We start from the raw sequence: 21,426 nt of genomic DNA on the forward strand, positions 1-21,426 counted from the left end.
AAGGTCTCCTACTGAATAGGTGCTGGCTTACTGAACAGGCAGAGCCGAGATTTGAACCCTGGTCTCCTGTGTCAGAGGCAGAGCCCTTAACCAGTACACCATCCAGCCACTGACTGAAAGGGTTATATTAGATCAGAGCATGATATCGCGAAAGCTTACAAAGTTATCAAAACCTACCTGTGGGGGTCAGAACTGGAATCTTATCCTGGGAATATAGCATACAATTTTCTGTTATGCTGGGAATACACGGGTCGATCCGGCGGCCGATTAGCTGCCGGATCGACTCCCGCCGCGTCCTCGCGGATCGATTACCGCTAGTCCCCGCCGGTGCTCCTTATTAGCTGTTCGATTCCCTGCCATTGTCTGCCGGCGGGCATCGAGCGGGCGCGGGTCGAGCAGCGTGATCGGACCAGCTGAATATTATCAGTTGTTCGGATCAGCCGCTCGATACACAATACAGAAACGTACCGTGTATAGCCGCATCTACATGCGTAAATGCGGCGGCGATGTTCCATCCTCATCAGTACATGGCATGGATTGATATGGCTCTATGCAGAGTTCCCCAACCCTGTCCTCAGTGCCCACCAACAGTGCATGTTTTGCAGAAAACCACAAACCTGCACAGGTGAGGTAATTAGTGTCTCAGCAGAGCTGATTAACTACCTCTGTGGCAGGGGTGTCAATCTCAAGCACAAAGTGGGCCGAAATTGTACACTGGCACCAAGTCGCGGGCCAACCTCAATGTCTACTGGCCACCTTCCACCATTATAAAGTTCCCAGTTGTCTAATGGCCTCCCTCCCTCCCCTATACAGTTCCCTGGTGTCTAGAGGCCCCCAATCCTCCCTTATAAAGTTCCCTGGTGTTTAGTGCTTTCCCCCGCCCTTCCCATTTGGCTTCTTGTGATCTAGGGCTTCACCTCCAATGTAGCTCCCTGGTGGTCTAGAGTGGACCAAACATAATGCAAAGTGGGGAAACCACTTGAGGGCCAAATTGAATGCCTCTGAGGGCCAGATTTGGCCCGTGGGCCGGAGTTTGACATGTATGCTTAACAAAACATGCACTGTTGGTGGGCCTTGAGGACAGGGTTGGGGAACACTGCCTATGGGATAGGGCCGTGTGGTTCTGGATGTGCAGCCTGTCTTTAGGGGCATAAGGAGATGATTTGCATATTCAGGAGTGATGCATCATGGGAAATCACAGTTACTCGCTGAAAGCTGAATTATCGCAAATATCTTCTGTTTTTCGAAGGCAAATCTGGGTATTCTGTATGTCTTTTTTTGGGGGGGGCCTTGAAGTTTTTTTTCCAAGTGTTTGCGAAGTTGTGGGCACTCCCCCTGTTGCCCTTGGCCTGCCCCCAGCTTGGCAGCTGTAGCCTAATAGGTGGCTACTGAGCTGGGGGGCGGGCTGCAGTAACACAGGTGGGGGTGGCCTCAGCTTTGGAAACACTGCGGGCTAAAATGGACACATTGATCTTGATTACAGAAAGCAGAGGGAATGAGGAAAGGAACAGACAACTTACAGAGGTATGTGGATCCTGCATGAACAAACCTCTGTGTTTACCTTAGGTAGCTTTGCCTCCGGTCAGGTGTGCTTTAATGGTATGAATGATGATTTTCACATTTAGCTGAAGTATAGCTATAAATATGTACTTCTCTTTCTAATTCATATTTTTTTTCTTTCCTTTAGTCCGGATGTAAAGGAGTCAGTGATTCCATCTATGAAGTTCTTAGCTTACAGCGACAGTCAGAAGTGGAGGCTCCCACTAGCCCCACAAGCACAGGGGGATTGATGTCTCCACAGGAAGAGGAGGAGCCAGATGAAGGCAAGTGACTTAAAGGGAACCTTAAGTGACATGTGACATGATGAGATAGACATGTGTATTTACCGTGGCAAGCATACAAATACCTATGCTGTGCTCCTTTTCTTCTTTATCTGCCTGAAAGAGTTAATATTCAGCTATGCATCGGACAGTTTCTTTCCATTCAAGACCTAGTCGGACTGGATTGAATATATTGAGTGTAGTGTTCACTGATTTTTTTCGAAAACCAAATAAAATGCTTTCTTGGCAGAGAACTGGGCTTCTGAGAGCAGGGGATAGATAAAAAGGTAGTTTATATATTTTAGCTCTCTAAGACATGGAACAGATTGTGTCATTAAGCTGCTCCAATATCTACTGTAGCCTAGGCTAAGGAATGAGCAAATGCTTCTGCTGCATTCTGAAAATGTAGAATCCCCTCGGGGGGGGGTCCTTAGTGTTAGGCACCACCAGAGGGGTTTTAGGGTTAGGCACCACCAGGGGGGATCGGTTAGTGTTTGGCATTGAGAGGGAGGGCTAGTGTTAGGCTAAGGTTAGCTTATAGTAAATACGGTAAGGATTACCACTATTTTACTATGAGTATATCGGTAATTATACCAATATTTTAATACTTTATCAGAGACACAAAGCATTTACTTGCAAGTTTAGAGGGCTTCTCTTGGAACGATCATTTTGTGTGGGTGACAATTGATGTTAAGGCCCTGTACTCATGTATACCCCATGACCTGGCCATCCAAGCTATTGAGCATCACCTTGAGAAATACTCAGCGTACTCTGAAGATTTGAGAACCTTCATTTGTCTGGCCGTCAAGTACCTCCTGTCCCGCAATTATTTCATGTTTGATGGTGGCTTCTACCTCCAGAGGTGTGGCGCCTCCATGGGGGCTAAGTTTTCGCCGTCCCTAGCAAACCTGTACATGGGTTGGTGGGAGGAGTGCCACATCTTTGGGGGTGGGAGCCGCCGTCTGGGGGATGTTGCGTGGTACGGGAGGTATATTGATGACCTTCTTTTGGTGTGGAAGGGTAATCCTGAGGATATCCCCTCATTTATGAAAGAGTTGAAGACCAATACTTTAAATTTACAGTTCACCTCCAATTGGGGGGTAGGCTCTATAGATTATCTAGATGTAACTTTGGTGGGAGATTCCGATGAGGGGAAGATACACTCTAGGACCTATAGAAAGCCGTGTAGCGGGAACACCACCCTTCGGGCTACTAGCTGTCACCCTAAACACACTATACGGGGGGTCCCGGTGGGGGAGTTCACCAGGGCCCGCCGGAATTGCTCGAGGGGGTCTTGGCTTGGGGAGGAGTTTGTAACGGTAGGGACTAGATTGAAAGAGAGGGGGTACCCCAATTGGATGATCAACAGAGCGCAGGTCAGGGCCACTTCTAAAAGCAGAGATCTTTTGCTTAGAAATACGGGTGACTTGGATGCGAATTTAGGGGTCTCTAAACCCACTTTTGTTACAACATACAGTGAGGAATATGACAAGATTGTGTCCATCGTTAAGAAGTATCTCCCAGTATTGGAGGGTGATGAGGAACAGGGGGTACGCTTTGCAAGTAGGCGTGCTCCCACTCTGGCACAAACATTGTCTCCTAGTCTGTATGAGTCCCGGACCAGGTCTTCTACCTGGCAGAATGTGTTGGGCTCATACAGATGTGGAGTGAGAACATGTCACTATTGTAAGGTCCATACTCGAACCCGAGTTGCTACGTCAACCTCGAATGGACGCAGTTTCCCCATTAGGCAATTTGTTAATTGCGGGACGTCGAACGTGGTGTATCTAATTACCTGTGGGACTTGTGCCCTACAGTATGTGGGATGCACCACGAGACCGTTACGTGCTAGAATAGGGGAGCATTACTGCGGTCCCGCTTGGCTTAGCTCCAACGTCTCCAATGTGGCAAAGCACTTTCGCCAAGTCCATCAAGGTGACATGTCCTCTTTTTCCTTCCATGGCTTGGAGAGGGTTTTTCCTGCACGGAGAGGGGGGGACACAACCAAACGGCTCAAGAGCCGGGAGGCTTTGTGGATTTTCAGAATGGGCACGAGACTCCCAAAGGGTATGAATTCCCGCTGGGATCTGGCGCTCTTAACTTAGTGGCTATTCCCTCTACATATGCTGCTCCTTGATGGTTTTAATTGTACAAATCAGATTTTCTATATAGTTTTACAGGTTTTATCATGTATATTTTTCTACATTTATATATTGGTGTGGGATTTGTTTGGAATTTTGTACGTTATGCCTCTAGGCCTCCCGTTTTAATTCAACACCTAGCTTTAAATAACTAGCATGTTGTTTTATTTTTCTCCTTAGGTGTTCCACTTTATATTGTACATATCCCTTCCTATGGGTGGGGTTAGGGGTGTCTCCCTTGGACATTGTCTAGGGAGCCACCCACTCCACCGAAGGAGGGTATATAGGAGGCCTTTTGTGTTATTTGCACTCTAGCTATGAATAAGGACCAGTAGGTCCGAAACATGTCAGCTGGTGATATGTGTTGACTTTTGGATACGTCCACAAATAAAATATAGGATCTTAGGAGCATCGTGCGGACCATTTTTCGTCTTCAAGTATTCTCTAGGACTAGCTATCCTGGTCTGGCACTGCTCTTTCTGGGGTGAGCGGTTTCCACCACTCTCTTATACCAATATTTTACCAGCTGCTATTTTTGACATCCTTTTTTTTAACGGGTAGCACTTTTACATGTACAGTTTGATGATTCTGTTGCTGGGCAGATCCTTCTGCCTGCTGGAGTTGACTCCTCCCATGTGCCTTCTTCTGGTTCTATACCCCCTTACTGAATTCCTGGCACAGAAATGCGGGGTTTAGAGAAAAAAACTGCACCTAAAACGCTAAAAAAATGGAAGATTGCAGGGAAGTCTCGGGCAGCTACAAGCGTGCTGGTGAAGCTGCAGGCGCCACATGCAGACACCGTATGGCGCTGGCATCTCTTGGAGATGTTTAGCTGAGTTTCTCGTGGGCAGCTGACAGGCTCATTTTCAGCATTGTGCTGTTTCTCTGTCTGCTCACAGATTGGGCACACAGATAGTTGTATTTGTGACAAGGAACTGCGTATTGCGCCTTGTCACATGATTGCCATTCAGTGTACCCCATCTCTGGGGACCACTCTGATTCCTGCCCTCAGTAGTAGATCCTGGAACTCAAAATGTGGGAAATGCTGTATTTTCAGTAAAGCCTTGAGAGCTCGTTTCCACTATCACGAATCCGCATGCGTCCAACGCATGTGGATTCGCACATGTAATGCAAGTGGATGGGCCTGTTTCCACTGTAGCGCTGTTGAGGTGCGTTTTTTTCAGCGGTAAAAAAACGCACAAAAGAGCCAACGAATTCGCCTGCGAGTGGAATGCATGCGAATCACCGCTAATGTAAATTCGCATGCGGCTATGGTATGCGAATTTTCATGCGAATTCGCATAGGTACCAATGTAACTTCAAACAGGCAGTGACATGGTTAAATTCGCATATACCCTCACCTATGCGAATTCGCGGCAAAAAACGCACAAAAATTCGCATCCGCATGCTATTTCATGCAATTTCAACAGTGGTGGAATCCAGGCGATTCTGCACCGCAATAGTGGAAACGAGCCCTAAAGCACAGGTGTCGAACTCCAGGCCTGGAGGGCCAGATCCATGCCAGTGTTTCGGAAGGACTGAGAAAGAGAGGAATGTGTTCTACCTGATTGACCACACCTTTCCTGATTCACACCCATCAACTAATTTGAGCTGTGTCAAAAATGTGTGAGGACCTCGGCCCTCGTAGGACCGGTTTGACATCCCTGCCTTAAAGAGAAACCGTGACCAAGAATTGAACTTCATCCCAATCAGTAGCTGATACCCCCTTTCCCATGAGAAATCTATTCCTTTTCTCAAATGGATCATCAGGGGGCTCTATGGCTGATATTGTGGGAAAATCCCTCCCACAGGAAATTGTGAGGACCATAGTCCTGGCAGTTTCCTGTCTGTGAACCTCATTGCATTGGGGGAAATAACAGCTGTTTTACTGTTTACAGCTGGTTCCAACTGCCAAAAAAGCAAGCAGCATCTCCTTCCACTGACATCACCTGCCAGCAGTAAAAATATCACCATGTGATAAATGTCAGAATGTAAATCAGGGAGAGGAAAGCTTTTACATTGGGCAAACACTGACAAAATCATTTATACATAATTATTGTAAAAATTAAGCACTTTTTTTATTATATTTTCACTGGAGTTCCTCTTTAAAGAGGCACTGTAGGAACATACAATAGAATGCAGCAAATTATTCAGGATACTCACTTTTTGTATTAATAATATAAAGCACAAATACCAGTAAGTACCAGATACAGTCAGAAACATACTAATGCGACGAGTTTACAGAAATTTAAACAGGCATGTTCCTAATGAAGCTTCTTAAAGCGGAACTGAAAACTCTGTCAAAAATGAGAGTTTCACTTACTTCGGGCTTTTGCCAGCTCCCTGCAGCCGACCTGTGCCCACGCAGCCACTCACCGATGCTCTGGTCTCTCGCCGCAGCTCACTTTCACTTTGTGCAGTTCAGGGGAACTGCGCCTGCGTGGCCTTTGCTGCGCATATCCTTCTTCACTCTCTCGTAGCCGGACGCGTACTGCACAGGCGCAGTAGAGATTTCCTTGTACTGCGCAGTGCGCTCCTGGCTACAGGAACGTGTGCTAGGATACGTGTGGCCGGGACGCAATGGAGGTCGACTTAGAAGTTGACCTCCATTACGGGGAAAAAAGTGAGCTGCGGCGGGGAAGGGAGGATCGGTCAGGACTGCGAGGGCACACTTTGGCTGCAGGGGGCTGGCAGAAGCCCCAGGTAAGTGAATCTCTTATTTTTTACAGCGGTTTCAGTTCCGCATTAAGCCAGAATGTAACGCTAGGTACACACCACATAATTTTCTGGCAGATTTACCTTCCAGATTGACTATTTCCAACAGGTCCGATCTGATTTCTGATCGATTTTCCGATCGATTCTCAAATCAATTTCCATAGAAATGAATGGAAAATCGATTGGAGAATTGATCAGAATTCAGATCAGACATGATGGAAATAGTCAATCTGGCAGGTAAATCTGCCAGAAAATTGTATTGTGTGTACCTAGCATAAATCAGAGTAAGGAAAGACTTTGCAATGGGCAAACACTGACTATATATAATTATACATGAATATTGTAAAAATAAAAAAATGTTATTATGTAATTTTTTCTACAGTTCTTCTTTAATCCACAAACTAATTTTGAATTTATATGAGAGTAAACTTGCATTAGTTAGCAGTCACTTTTAATTAGCTGCAAATTGCAAAATGCCAGGTACTCTAAAAACGAATGGAAACTGTACAAGAGCGGTTCCATTATTGCGATATGTTTGTAACATGATTTTTTTCTGATTCGCATACAACGGTCCGGCTGCATTTTTGTGCGCTTGATGGGAGCACAGGAAAATCACATAACAATCGCAGTGGTATGGGTTTTTCTTTTGCAATGCTGCTATTAACATTTTTTTCCTGTTTGGATTTTTTTCTTCCTGCAGCAAATGGCAAACACCACCTTCGTGACATACAAATGCCTAAGCGCATGAACTCATGGCAGAAATGCGGTAGTGGAGAAATAGTAAATCACGATTGTGATGCAGTCATGTTTTTCAGTGGAAAAGGGTCCAACGTTGTCAGGAAGGAGCTGGGAGGGGTCAGCAGACAGCCTCTTTCTATAAGCTCAGGTCACCTGACCCAGCCTACCTCCTACCTATCCTGGTAAAAGTTTATCTGAGCTGCAGGAGTGGCTCATAATGTTAAGAGTCTGCTGAGCTGCAGTGCTGAACACAGAGCGTTAATCTCTCAGCAGCACAAGGAGGATGTGGATAGTGAGAGCTTCTCATTAGCTGGGCTATACCCACTTTGCCGCTAACTCCATTCTTGCTTAAGGGATCTCAGAGTCACACAACTGACATTTCCATAGGGGGCTTCTTTGGAATGGCTGCATCCGATATAGGTATTCCCCTCTACTAACAATGAGAAATCTGTGAGAGGGAAATGCGGCTTTAAAAACGGGATTGTCGCCATAAAAATTAAATTTCAACAGCAACTGGTTTGAGTGTATTAAGTGATACAGATGCTAATCCTGCATTCAAAAAACTTTCAAAACCTTTTCTGCTGTTATGGTTTGGAGTTATCACATACCTTAGGAGCACTGGTCCTTTAATTGCCATTGCCAAACAGTTGCATGCTAGGGGTCTTTTTATCTATAATATATTCCTCCTCTTCCCTTTATTTCCCCCTCCTTCCAATGACATAAGACCGTGCACTTCCTAGTATAGAACTCAGTGGGAGTGTCTGAAGACTCTGGGAGGAGGGCGGGTAACGAATACACAATTAGCAAGAGGAGAAAAAAAGAGTGAGGGAAGAAACGATTTCAGGAGGTCAAAGGTAACCAAGATGGAAACTGCCTAGAATAGGATTCTCTGCTTTTCCTTTATAAAATTCACAGTAATCATAACTAGGACAGTGTAATACATCTGTTATTTAAGTAGAACTAGTATTATTTATCTACTTATGTGTTTTTTTTGGGTGTCACTTATTCTTTAAAAGGAACCTGAGGTGAGAGGGATTTGGAGGCTGCCATATTTATTTCTACTATTATACTTGTATTTTCTGTTTCTGCGTAGACAGTGACAGCGAGCTGTGGAGTGGATGGGGAGACGTTTCCAAAGAATGTCCAGAGCAGATTCTGGAATGTTGGGGTCAGCTGCTCGCCAAGTGGTAAGTTGAGTTTATACTGAAGTACCACAGGACAGGACTAGGCAGCAGATGTACCGTATAGAATCCGCACTGACAATATGGTGCGCTGTGCACTTTTGCTCAATGCATGTTCTGGAAGCATTGTTTGTGCTCAGTTTCTGCTCGTCACTTAAGAAAGTTTTATATTAATGTAGAGAGCTGCACCTGCAGGTTGCTATGGAAACAAAGTTATTCTGAACACGATTGGACAACAGATTTTGAATATTATGATCAGATTGTGTAGGAAAGCTCTCATCGTACATGGAAGTGGGAAAATGACTGTGACTGTGATAGGGATTAGATTGTAAGCTGTTCTGAGGAACTGTCGGTGACATGACTATGTACTCTGTAAAATGCTGCAAAAGGTGGTATAGTGCATAGTGATAATCAGTGAGAGAGAGCCTGCATAGTGATAATCAGTTAGAGAGAGCCTGCATAGTGATAATCAGTTAGAGAGAGCCTGCATATTGATAATCAGTGAGAGAGCCTGCATAGTGATAATCAGTGAGAGAGAGCCTGCATAGTGATAATCAGTGAGAGAGAGCCTGCATAGTGATAATCAGTGAGAGAGAGCCTGCATAGTGATAATCAGTGAGAGTGAGCCTGCATAGTGATAATCAGTGAGAGAGAGCCTGCATAGTGATAATCAGTGAGAGAACCTGCATAGTGATAATCAGTGAGAGTGAGCCTGCATAGTGATAATCAGTGAGAGTGAGCCTGCATAGTGATAATCAGTGAGAGAGAGCCTGCATAGTGATAATCAGTGAGAGAACCTGCATAGTGATAATCAGTGAGAGTGAGCCTGCATAGTGATAATCAGTTAGAGAGAGTCTGCATAGTGATAATCAGTGAGAGAGAGCCTGCATAGTGATAATCAGTGAGAGTGAGCCTGCATAGTGATAATCAGTGAGAGAGAGCCTGCATAGTAATAATCAGTGAGAGAGTGAGCCTGCATAGTGATAATCAGTGAGAGAGAGCCTGCATAGTGATAATCAGTGAGAGAGAGCCTGCATAGTGATAATCAGTGAGAGAGAGCCTGCATAGTGATAATCAGTGAGAGAGAGCCTGCATAGTGATAATCAGTGAGAGAGAGCCTGCATAGTGATAATCAGTGAGAGAGCCTGCATAGTGATAATCAGTGAGAGAGCCTGCATAGTGATAATCAGTGAGAGAGAGCCTGCATAGTGATAATCAGTGAGAGAGAGCCTGCATAGTGATAATCAGTGAGAGAGCCTGCATAGCGATAATCAGTGAGAGAGAGTCTGCATACTGATAATCAGTGAGAGAGAGCCTGCATAGTGATAATCAGTGATAGTGAGCCTGCATAGTGATAATTAGTGAGAGAGAGCCTGCATAGTGATAATCAGTGAGAGAGAGCCTGCATAGTGATAATCAGTGAGAGAGAGCCTGCATAGTGATAATCATTGAGAGAGAGCCTGCATAGTGATAATCAATGAGAGTGAGCCTGCATAGTGATAATCAGTGAGAGAGCCTGCATAGTGATAATCAGTGAGACAGAGACTGCATAGTGATACTCAGTGAGAGAGAGCCTGCATAGTGATAATCAGTGAGAGAGCGCCTGCATAGTGATAATCAGTGAGAGTGAGCCTGCATAGTGATAATCAGAGAGAGAGAGCCTGCATACTGATAATCAGTGAGAGAGAGCCTGCATAGTGATAATCAGTGATAGTGAGCCTGCATAGTGATAATCAGTGAGTGAGCCTGCATAGTGATAATCAGTGAGAGAGAGCCTGCATAGTGATAATCAGTGAGAGAGAGCCTGCATAGTGATAATCAGTGAGAGTGAGCCTGCATAGTGATAATCAGTGAGAGAGAGCCTGCATAGTGATAATCAGTAAGAGAGAGCCTGCATAGTGATAATCAGTGAGAGAGCCTGCATAGTGATAATCAATGAGAGAGAGCCTGCATAGTGATAATCAGTGAGAGAGCCTGCATAGCGATAATCAGTGAGAGAGAGCCTGCATAGTGATAATCAGTGAGAGAGAGCCTGCATAGTGATAATCAGTGAGAGTGAGCCTGCATAGTGATAATCAGTGAGAGTGAGCCTGCATGGTGATAATCAGTGAGAGAGAGCCTGCATAGTGATAATCAGTATGAGAGAGCCTGCATAGTGATAATCAGTGAGAGAGCCTGCATGGTGATAATCAGTGAGAGAGAGCCTGCATAGTGATAATCAGTGAGAGAGAGCCAGCATAGTGATAATCAGTGAGAGAGCCTGCATAGTGATAATCAGTGAGAGAGAGCCTGCATAGTGATAATCAGTGAGAGAGAGCCTGCATAGTGATAATCAGTGAGAGAGAGCCTGCATAGTGATAATCAGCGAGAGAGAGAGCCTGCATAGTGATAATCAGTGAGAGAGAGCCTGCATAATGATAATCAGTGAGAGAGAGCCTGCATAGTGATAATCAGCGAGAGAGAGAGCCTGCATAGTGATAATCAGTGAGAGAGAGCCTGCATAGTGATAATCAGTGAGAGAGAGCCTGCATAGTGATAATCAGTGAGAGAGAGCCTGCATAGTGATAATCAGTGAGAGAGCCTGCATAGTGATAATCAGTGAGAGAGCCTGCATAGTGATACTCAGTGAGAGAGAGCCTGCATAGTGATAATCAGTGAGATAGAGCCTGCATAGTGATAATCAGTGAGAGAGAGCCTGCATAGTGATAATCAGTGAGAGAGAGCCTGCATAGTTATAATCAGTGAGAGAGTGAGCCTGCATAGTGATAATCAGTGAGAGAGTGAGCCTGCATAGTGATAATCAGTGAGAGAGAGCCTGCATAGTGATAATCAGTGAGAGAGAGCCTGCATAGTGATAATCCGTGAGAGAGAGCCTGCATAGTGATAATCAGTGAGAGAGTGAGCCTGCATAGTGATAATCAGTGAGAGAGTGAGCCTGCATAGTGATAATCAGTGAGAGAGAGCCTGCATAGTGATAATCAGTGAGAGAGAGCCTGCATAGTGATAATCAGTGAGAGAGAGCCTGCATAGTGATAATCAGTGAGAGAGAGCCTGCATAGTGATAATCAGTGAGAGAGTGAGCCTGCATAGTGATAATCAGTGAGAGAGAGCCTGCATAGTGATAATCAGTGAGAGAGAGCCTGCATAGTGATAATCAGTGAGAGAGAGCCTGCATAGTAATAATCAGCGAGAGAGAGAGCCTGCATAGTGATAATCAGTGAGAGAGCCTGCATAGTGATAATCAGTGAGAGAGAGCCTGCATAGTGATAATCAGTGAGAGAGAGCCTGCATAGTGATAATTAGTGAGAGAGAGCCTGCATAGTGATAATCAGTGAGAGAGAGCCTGCATAGTGATAATCAGTGAGAGAGAGCCTGCATAGTGGTAATCAGTGAGCGAGAGCCTGCATAGTGATAATCAGTGAGAGAGAGCCTGCATAGTGATAATCAGTGAGAGAGAGCCTGCATAGTGATAATCAATGAGAGTGAGCCTGCATAGTGATAATCAGTGAGAGAGCCTGCATAGTGATAATCAGTGAGAGAGCCTGCATAGTGATAATCAGTGAGAGAGCCTGCATAGTGATAATCAGTGAGAGTGAGCCTGCATAGTGATAATCAGTGAGAGAGCCTACATAGTGATAATCAGTGAGAGAGAGCCTGCATGGTGATAATCAGTGAGAGAGCCTGCATAGTGATAATCAGTGAGAGAGAGCCTGCATAGTGATAATCATTGAGAGAGAGCCTGCATAGTGATAATCAATGAGAGTGAGCCTGCATAGTGATAATCAGTGAGAGAGCCTGCATAGTGATAATCAGTGAGACAGAGACTGCATAGTGATAGTCAGTGAGAGAGCCTGCATAGTGATAATCAGTGAGACAGAGACTGCATAGTGATACTCAGTGAGAGAGAGCCTGCATAGTGATAATCAGTGAGAGAGCCTGCATAGTGATAATCAGTGAGAGAGAGCCTGCATAGTGATAATCAGTGAGAGTGAGCCTGCATAGTGATAATCAGTGAGAGAGCGCCTGCATAGTGATAATCAGTGAGAGTGAGCCTGCATAGTGATAATCAGAGAGAGTGAGCCTGCATAGTGATAATCAGTGAGAGAGAGCCTGCATAGTGATAATCAATGAGAGTGAGCCTGCATAGTGATAATCAGTGAGAGAGCCTGCATAGTGATAATCAGTGAGACAGAGACTGCATAGTGATAGTCAGTGAGAGAGCCTGCATAGTGATAATCAGTGAGAGTGAGCCTGCATAGTGATAATCAGTGAGAGAGAGCCTGCATAGTGATAATCAGCGAGAGAGAGACTGCATAGTGATAATCAGTGAGAGTGAGCCTGCGTAGTGATAATCAGTGAGAGAGAGCCTGCATAGTGATAATCAGTGAGAGAGAGCCTGCATAGTGATAATCAATGAGAGAGCCTGCATAGTGATAATCAGTGAGAGAGAGCCTGCATAGTGATAATCAGTGAGAGAGAGCCTGCATAGTGATAATCAGTGAGAGAGAGCCTGCATAGTGATAATCAGTGAGAGAGAGCCTGCATAGTGATAATCAGTGAGAGAGAGCCTGCATAGTGATAATCAGTGAGAGAGAGCCTGCATAGTGATAATCAGTGAGAGAGAGCCTGCATAGTGATAATCAGTGAGACAGCCTGCATAGTGATAATCAGTGAGCGAGAGCCTGCATAGTGATAATCAGTGAGAGAGAGCCTGCGTAGTGATAATCAGTGAGAGAGAGCCTGCATAGTGATAATCAGTGAGACAGCCTGCATAGTGATAATCAGTGAGACAGAGACTGCATAGTGATAGTCAGTGAGAGAGAGCCTGCATAGTGATACTCAGTGAGAGAGAGCCTGCATAGTGATAATCAGTGAGAGTGAGCCTGCATAGTGATAATCAGTGAGAGAGCGCCTGCATAGTGATAATCAGTGAGAGAGAGCCTGCATAGTGATAATCAGCGAGAGAGAGCCTGCATAGTGATAATCAGTGAGAGAGCCTGCATAGTGATAATCAGCGAGAGAGAGCCTGCATAGTGATAATCAGCGAGAGAGAGCCTGCATAGTGATAATCAGTGAGAGAGCCTGCATAGTGATAATCAGTGAATGAGTCTGCATAGTGATAATCAGTGCGAGACTGCATAGTGATAATCAGTGAGAGAGCCTGCATAGTGATAATCAGTGAGAGAGCCTGCATAGTGATAATCAGTGAGAGTGAGCCTGCATAGTGATAGTCAGTGAGAGAGAGCCTGCATAGTGATAATCAGTGAGAGAGAGCCTGCATAGTGATAATCAGTGAGAGAGAGCCTGCATAGTGATAATCAGTGAGAGAGAGCCTGCATAGTGATAATCAGTGAGAGAGAGCCTGCATAGTGATAATCAGTGAGAGAGAGCCTGCATAGTGATAATCAGTGAGAGAGAGCCTGCATAGTGATAATCAGTGAGAGAGAGCCTGCATAGTGATAATCAGTGAGAGAGAGCCTGCATAGTGATAATCAGTGAGAGAGCCTGCATAGTGATAATCAGTGAGAGAGAGCCTGCGTAGTGATAATCAGTGAGAGAGAGCCTGCGTAGTGATAATCAGTGAGAGAGAGCCTGCATAGTGATAATCAGTTAGAGAGAGTCTGCATAGTGATAATCAGTGAGAGAGAGCCTGCATAGTGATAATCAGTGAGAGAGAGCCTGCATAGTGATAATCAGTGAGAGAGAGCCTGCATAGTGATAATCAGTGAGAGTGAGCCTGCATAGTGATAATCAATGAGAGAGAGCCTGCATAGTGATAATCAGTTAGAGAGAGTCTGCATAGTGATAATCAGTGAGAGAGCCTGCGTAGTGATAATCAGTGAGAGAGAGCCTGTGTAGTGATAATCAGTGAGAGAGCCTGCATAGTGATAATCAGTGAGACAGAGATTGCATAGTGATAATCAATGAGAGAGAGCCTGCATAGTGATAATCAGTGAGAGTGAGCCTGCATAGTGATAATCAGTGAGACAGAGATTGCATAGTGATAATCAATGAGAGAGAGCCTGCATAGTGATAATCAGTGAGAGAGCCTGCATAGTGATAATCAGTGAGAGAGCCTGCATAGTGATAATCAGTGAGAGAGAGCCTGCGTAGTGATAATCAGTGAGAGTGAGCCTGCATAGTGATAATCAGTGAGAGTGAGCCTGCATAGTGATAATCAGTGAGAGTGAGCCTGCATAGTGATAATCAGTGAGAGTGAGCCTGCGTAGTGATAATCAGTGAGATAGAGCCTGCATAGTGATAATCAGTGAGAGAGCCTGCATAGTGATAATCAGTGAGAGAGCCTGCATAGTGATAATCAGTGAGAGAGAGCCTGCATAGTGATAATCAGTGAGAGAGAGCCTGCATAGTGATAATCAGTGAGAGAGAGCCTGCATAGTGATAATCAATGAGAGAGCCTGCATAGTGATAATCAGTGAGAGAGAGCCTGCATAGTGATAATCAGTGAGAGAGAGCCTGCATAGTGATAATCAGTGAGAGAGAGCCTGCATAGTGATAATCAGTGAGAGAGAGCCTGCATAGTGATAATCAGTGAGAGAGAGCCTGCATAGTGATAATCAGTGAGACAGCCTGCATAGTGATAATCAGTGAGCGAGAGCCGGCATAGTGATAATCAGTGAGAGAGAGCCTGCATAGTGATAATCAGTGAGAGAGAGCCTGCATAGTGATAATCAGTGAGAGAGAGCCTGCATAGTGATAATCAGTGAGAGAGAGCCTGCATAGTGATAATCAGTGAGACAGCCTGCATAGTGATAATCAGTGAGAGAGAGCCTGCATAGTGATAATCAGTGAGAGAGAGCCTGCATAGTGATAATCAGTGAGAGAGAGCCTGCATAGTGATAATCAGTGAGAGAGAGCCTGCATAGTGATAATCAGTGAGAGAGAGCCTGCATAGTGATAATCAGTGAGAGAGAGCCTGCATAGTGATAATCAGTGAGACAGCCTGCATAGTGATAATCAGTGAGACAGAGACTGCATAGTGATAGTCAGTGAGAGTGAGCCTGCATAGTGATACTCAGTGAGAGAGAGCCTGCATAGTGATACTCAGTGAGAGAGAGCCTGCATAGTGATAATCAGTGAGAGTGAGCCTGCATAGTGATAATCAGTGAGGGAGCGCCTGCATAGTGATAATCAGTGAGAGAGAGCCTGCATAGTGATAATCAGTGAGAGAGAGCCTGCATAGTGATAATCAGTGAGAGAGCCTGCATAGTGATAATCAGCGAAAGAGAGCCTGCATAGTGATAATCAGTGAGAGAGAGCCTGCATAGTGATAATCAGTGAGCGAGAGCCTGCATAGTGATAATCAGTGAGAAAGAGCCTGCATAGTGATAATCAGTGAGAGAGAACCTGCATAGTGATAATCAGTGAGAGAGAGCCTGCATAGTGATAATCAGTAAGAGAGAGCCTGCATAGTGATAATCAGTGAGCGAGAGCCTGCATAGTGATAATCAGTGAGAGAGAGCCTGCATAGTGATAATCAGTGAGAGAGAACCTGCATAGTGATAATCAGTGAGAGAGAGCCTGCATAGTGATAATCAGTGAGAGAGAGCCTGCATAGTGATAATCAGTGAGAGAGAGCCTGCATAGTGATAATCAGTGAGAGAGCCTGCATAGTGATAATCAGTGAGAGAGAGCCTGCGTAGTGATAATCAGTGAGAGAGAGCCTGCATAGTGATAATCAGTGAGAGAGAGCCTGCATAGTGATAATCAGTTAGAGAGAGTCTGCATAGTGATAATCAGTGAGAGAGAGCCTGCATAGTGATAATCAGTGAGAGAGAGCCTGCATAGTGATAATCAGTGAGAGAGAGCCTGCATAGTGATAATCAGTGAGAGTGAGCCTGCATAGTGATAATCAATGAGAGAGAGCCTGCATAGTGATAATCAGTTAGAGAGAGTCTGCATAGTGATAATCAGTGAGAGAGAGCCTGCGTTGTGATAATCAGTGAGAGAGAGCCTGCGTAGTGATAATCAGTGAGAGAGAGCCTGCATAGTGATAATCAGTTAGAGAGAGTCTGCATAGTGATAATCAGTGAGAGAGCCTGCATAGTGATAATCAGTGAGACAGAGATTGCATAGTGATAATCAATGAGAGAGAGCCTGCATAGTGATAATCAGTGAGAGTGAGCCTGCATAGTGATAATCAGTGAGACAGAGATTGCATAGTGATAATCAATGAGAGAGAGACTGCATAGTGATAATCAGTGAGAGAGCCTGCATAGTGATAATCAGTGAGAGAGCCTGCATAGTGATAATCAGTGAGAGAGCCTGCGTAGTGATAATCAGTGAGAGTGAGCCTGCATAGTGATAATCAGTGAGAGTGAGCCTGCATAGTGATAATCAGTGAGAGTGAGCCTGCATAGTGATAATCAGTGAGAGTGAGCCTGCGTAGTGATAATCAGTGAGAGAGAGCCTGCATAGTGATAATCAGTGAGAGAGCCTGCATAGTGATAATCAGTGAGAGAGCCTGCATAGTGATAATCAGTGAGAGAGAGCCTGCATAGTGATAATCAGTGAGAGTGAGCTTGCGTAGTGATAATCAGCGAGAGAGAGCCTGCATAGTGATAATCAGTGAGAGTGAGCCTGCGTTCAGGGAGAGTGAGCCTGCGTAGTGATAATCAGCGAGAGAGAGCCTGCATAGTGATAATCAGCGAGAGTGAGCCTGCGTAGTGATAATCAGCGAGAGAGAGCCTGCATAGTGATAATCAGTGAGAGTGATCCTGCGTAGTGATAATCAGTGAGAGAGAGCCTGCATAGTGATAATCAGTGAGAGTGAGCCTGCATAGTGATAATCAGTGAGAGAGAGCCTGCGTAGTGATAATCAGCGAGAGAGAGCCTGCATAGTGATAATCAGCGAGAGTGAGCCTGCATAGTGATAATCAGCGAGAGTGAGCCTGCATAGTGATAGTCAGTGAGAGAGAGCCTGCATAGTGATAATCAGTGAGAGAGAGCCTGCATAGTGATAATCAGTGAGAGAGAGCCTGCATAGTGATAATCAGTGAGAGAGAGCCTGCATAGTGATAATCAGTGAGAGAGAGCCTGCATAGTGATAATCAGTGAGAGAGAGCCTGCATAGTGATAATCAGTGAGAGAGCCTGCATAGTGATAATCAGTGAGAGAGCCTGCATAGTGATAATCAGTGAGAGAGCCTGCATAGTGATAATCAATGAGAGAGCCTGCATAGTGATAATCAGTGAGAGTGAGCCTGCATAGTGATAATCAGTGAGAGAGCCTGCATAGTGATAATCAGTGAGAGAGCCTGCATAGTGATAATCAATGAGAGAGCCTGCATAGTGATAATCAGTGAGAGAGCCTGCATAGTGATAATCAGTGAGAGTGAGCCTGCATAGTGATAATCAGTGAGAGTGAGCCTGCATAGTGATAATCAGTGAGAGTGAGCCTGCATAGTGATAATCAGTGAGAGAGCCTGCATAGTGATAATCAGTGAGACAGAGACTGCATAGTGATAATCAATGAGAGAGAGCCTGCATAGTGATAATCAGTGAGAGTGAGCCTGCATAGTGATAATCAGTGAGACCGAGACTGCATAGTGATAATCAGCGAGAGTGAGCCTGCGTAGTGATAATCAGCGAGAGAGAGCCTGCATAGTGATAATCAGTGAGAGAGAGCCTGCGTAGTGATAATCAGTGAGAGAGAGCCTGCATAGTGATAATCAGTGAGAGTGAGCCTGCATAGTGATAATCAGTGAGAGTGAGCCTGCGTAGTGATAATCAGCGAGAGAGAGCCTGCGTAGTGATAATCAGTGAGAGAGAGCCTGCGTAGTGATAATCAGTGAGAGAGAGCCTGCATAGTGATAATCAGTGAGAGAGAGCCTGCATAGTGATAATCAGTGAGAGTGAGCCTGCGTAGTGATAATCAGCGAGAGAGAGCCTGCGTAGTGATAATCAGTGAGAGAGAGCCTGCATAGTGATAATCAGTGAGAGAGAGCCTGCATAGTGATAATCAGTGAGAGAGAGCCTGCATAGTGATAATCAGTGAGAGAGAGCCTGCATGGTGATAATCAGTGAGAGAGAGCCTGCATGGTGATAATCAGTGAGAGTGAGCCTGCATAGTGATAATCAGTGAGAGAGAGCCTGCGTAGTGATAATCAGTGAGAGAGAGCCTGCGTAGTGATAATCAGCGAGAGAGAGCCTGCATAGTGATAATCAGCGAGAGAGAGACTGGATAGTGATAATCAGTGAGAGTGAGCCTGCACAGTGATAGTCAGTGAGAGAGAGCCTGCATAGTGATAGTCAGTGAGAGAGAGCCTGCATAGTGATAATCAGTGAGAGAGAGCCTGCATAGTGATAATCAGTGAGAGAGAGCCTGCATAGTGATAATCAGTGAGAGAGAGCCTGCATAGTGATAATCAGTGAGAGTGAGCCTGCATAGTGATAATCAGTGAGAGTGAGCCTGCGTAGTGATAATCAGTGAGAGTGAGCCTGCGTAGTGATAATCAGTGAGAGAGAGCCTGCATAGTGATAGTCAGTGATAGTCAGTGAGAGAGGGCCTGCATAGTGATAATCAGTGAGAGAGAGCCTGCATAGTGATAATCAGTGAGAGAGAGCCTGCATAGTGATAATCAGTGAGAGAGAGCCTGCATAGTGATAATCAGTGAGAGTGAGCCTGCGTAGTGATAATCAGTGAGAGTGAGCCTGCGTAGTGATAATCAGTGAGAGTGAGCCTGCGTAGTGATAATCAGCGAGAGAGAGCCTGCGTAGTGATAATCAGTGAGAGAGAGCCTGCATAGTAATAATCAGTGAGAGTGAGCCTGCATAGTGATAATCAGGGAGAGAGAGCCTGCGTAGTGATAATCAGCGAGAGAGAGACTGCATAGTGATAATCAGTGAGAGAGAGCCTGCATAGTGATAGTCAGTGAGAGAGAGCCTGCATAGTGATAGTCAGTGAGAGAGAGCCTGCATAGTGATAATCAGTGTGAGAGAGCCTGCATAGTGATAATCAGTGAGAGAGAGCCTGCATAGTGATAATCAGTGAGAGAGAGCCTGCATAGTGATAATCAGTGAGAGAGCCTGCATAGTGATAATCAGTGAGAGAGCCTGCATAGTGATAATCAGTGAGAGAGCCTGCATAGTGATAATCAGTGAGAGAGCCTGCATAGTGATAATCAATGAGAGAGCCTGCATAGTGATAATCAGTGAGAGAGCCTGCATAGTGATAATCAGTGAGAGTGAGCCTGCATAGTGATAATCAGTGAGAGAGAGCCTGCATAGTGATAATCAGTGAGAGAGCCTGCATAGTGATAATCAGTGAGACAGAGACTGCATAGTGATAATCAGTGAGAGAGCCTGCATAGTGATAATCAGTGAGAGAGAGCCTGCATAGTGATAATCAGTGAGAGAGCCTGCATAGTGATAATCAGTGAGAGAGCCTGCATAGTGATAATCAGTGAGAGAGCCTGCATAGTGATAATCAATGAGAGAGCCTGCATAGTGATAATCAGTGAGAGAGCCTGCATAGTGATAATCAGTGAGAGTGAGCCTGCATAGTGATAATCAGTGAGAGTGAGCCTGCATAGTGATAATCAGTGAGAGAGAGCCTGCATAGTGATAATCAGTGAGAGAGCCTGCATAGTGATAATCAGTGAGACAGAGACTGCATAGTGATAATCAGTGAGAGAGCCTGCATAGTGATAATCAGTGAGAGAGAGCCTGCATAGTGATAATCAGTGAGAGAGCCTGCATAGTGATAATCAGTGAGAGAGTGAGCCTGCATAGTGATAATCAGTGAGAGAGTGAGCCTGCATAGTGATAATCAGTGAGAGAGCCTGCATTGTGATAATTAGTGAGAGAGAGCCTGCATAGTGATAATCAGTGAGAGAGCCTGCATTGTGATAATCAGTGAGACAGAGACTGCATAGTGATAGTCAGTGAGAGAGCCTGCATAGTGATAATCAGTGAGACAGAGACTGCATAGTGATACTCAGTGAGAGAGAGCCTGCATAGTGATACTCAGTGAGAGAGAGCCTGCATAGTGATAATCAGTGAGAGTGAGCCTGCATAGTGATAATCAGTGAGAGAGCGCCTGCATAGTGATAATCAGTGAGAGTGAGCCTGCATAGTAATAATCAGAGAGAGAGAGCCTGCATAGTGATAATCAGTGAGAGAGAGCCTGCATAGTGAAAATCAGCGAGAAAGAGACTGCATAGTGATAATCAGTGAGAGTGAGCCTACGTAGTGATAATCAGTGAGAGAGAGCCTGCGTAGTGATAATCAGTGAGAGAGAGCCTGCATAGTGATAATCAGTGAGAGAGAGCCTGCATAGTGATAATCAATGAGAGAGCCTGCATAGTGATAATCAGTGAGAGAGAGCCTGCATAGTGATAATCAGTGAGAGAGAGCCTGCATAGTGATAATCAGTGAGAGAGAGCCTGCATAGTGATAATCAGTGAGAGAGAGCCTGCATAGTGATAATCAGTGAGAGAGAGCCTGCATAGTGATAATCAGTGAGACAGCCTGCATAGTGATAATCAGTGAGCGAGAGCCTGCATAGTGATAATCAGTGAGAGAGAGCCTGCATAGTGATAATCAGTGAGAGAGAGCCTGCATAGTGATAATCAGTGAGACAGCCTGCATAGTGATAATCAGTGAGAGAGAGCCTGCATAGTGATAATCAGTGAGAGAGAGCCTGCATAGTGATAATCAGTGAGAGAGAGCCTGCATAGTGATAATCAGTGAGAGAGAGCCTGCATAGTGATAATCAGTGAGAGAGAGCCTGCATAGTGATAATCAGTGAGACAGCCTGCATAGTGATAATCAGTGAGACAGAGACTGCATAGTGATAGTCAGTGAGAGAG

General features: G+C 45.1%; 1 protein-coding gene across 1 annotated transcript in view; it reads left to right on the plus strand.

Annotated features, from left to right (window-relative positions):
• RABGAP1L (RAB GTPase activating protein 1 like) overlaps nt 1-21,426 on the plus strand; it is a 482,080-nt gene that overhangs the window by 99,154 nt on the left and 361,500 nt on the right. The window contains exons 11-12 of the mRNA XM_068239095.1: nt 1,688-1,823; nt 8,507-8,600. Of these exons, the coding sequence (XP_068095196.1) occupies nt 1,688-1,823; nt 8,507-8,600 (230 nt within the window). The remainder of the gene's footprint in view (nt 1-1,687; nt 1,824-8,506; nt 8,601-21,426) is intronic.

The sequence above is a fragment of the Hyperolius riggenbachi genome, chromosome 6 (assembly GCF_040937935.1).
Source record: "Hyperolius riggenbachi isolate aHypRig1 chromosome 6, aHypRig1.pri, whole genome shotgun sequence".
NCBI classification, from domain to species: domain Eukaryota; kingdom Metazoa; phylum Chordata; class Amphibia; order Anura; family Hyperoliidae; genus Hyperolius; species Hyperolius riggenbachi.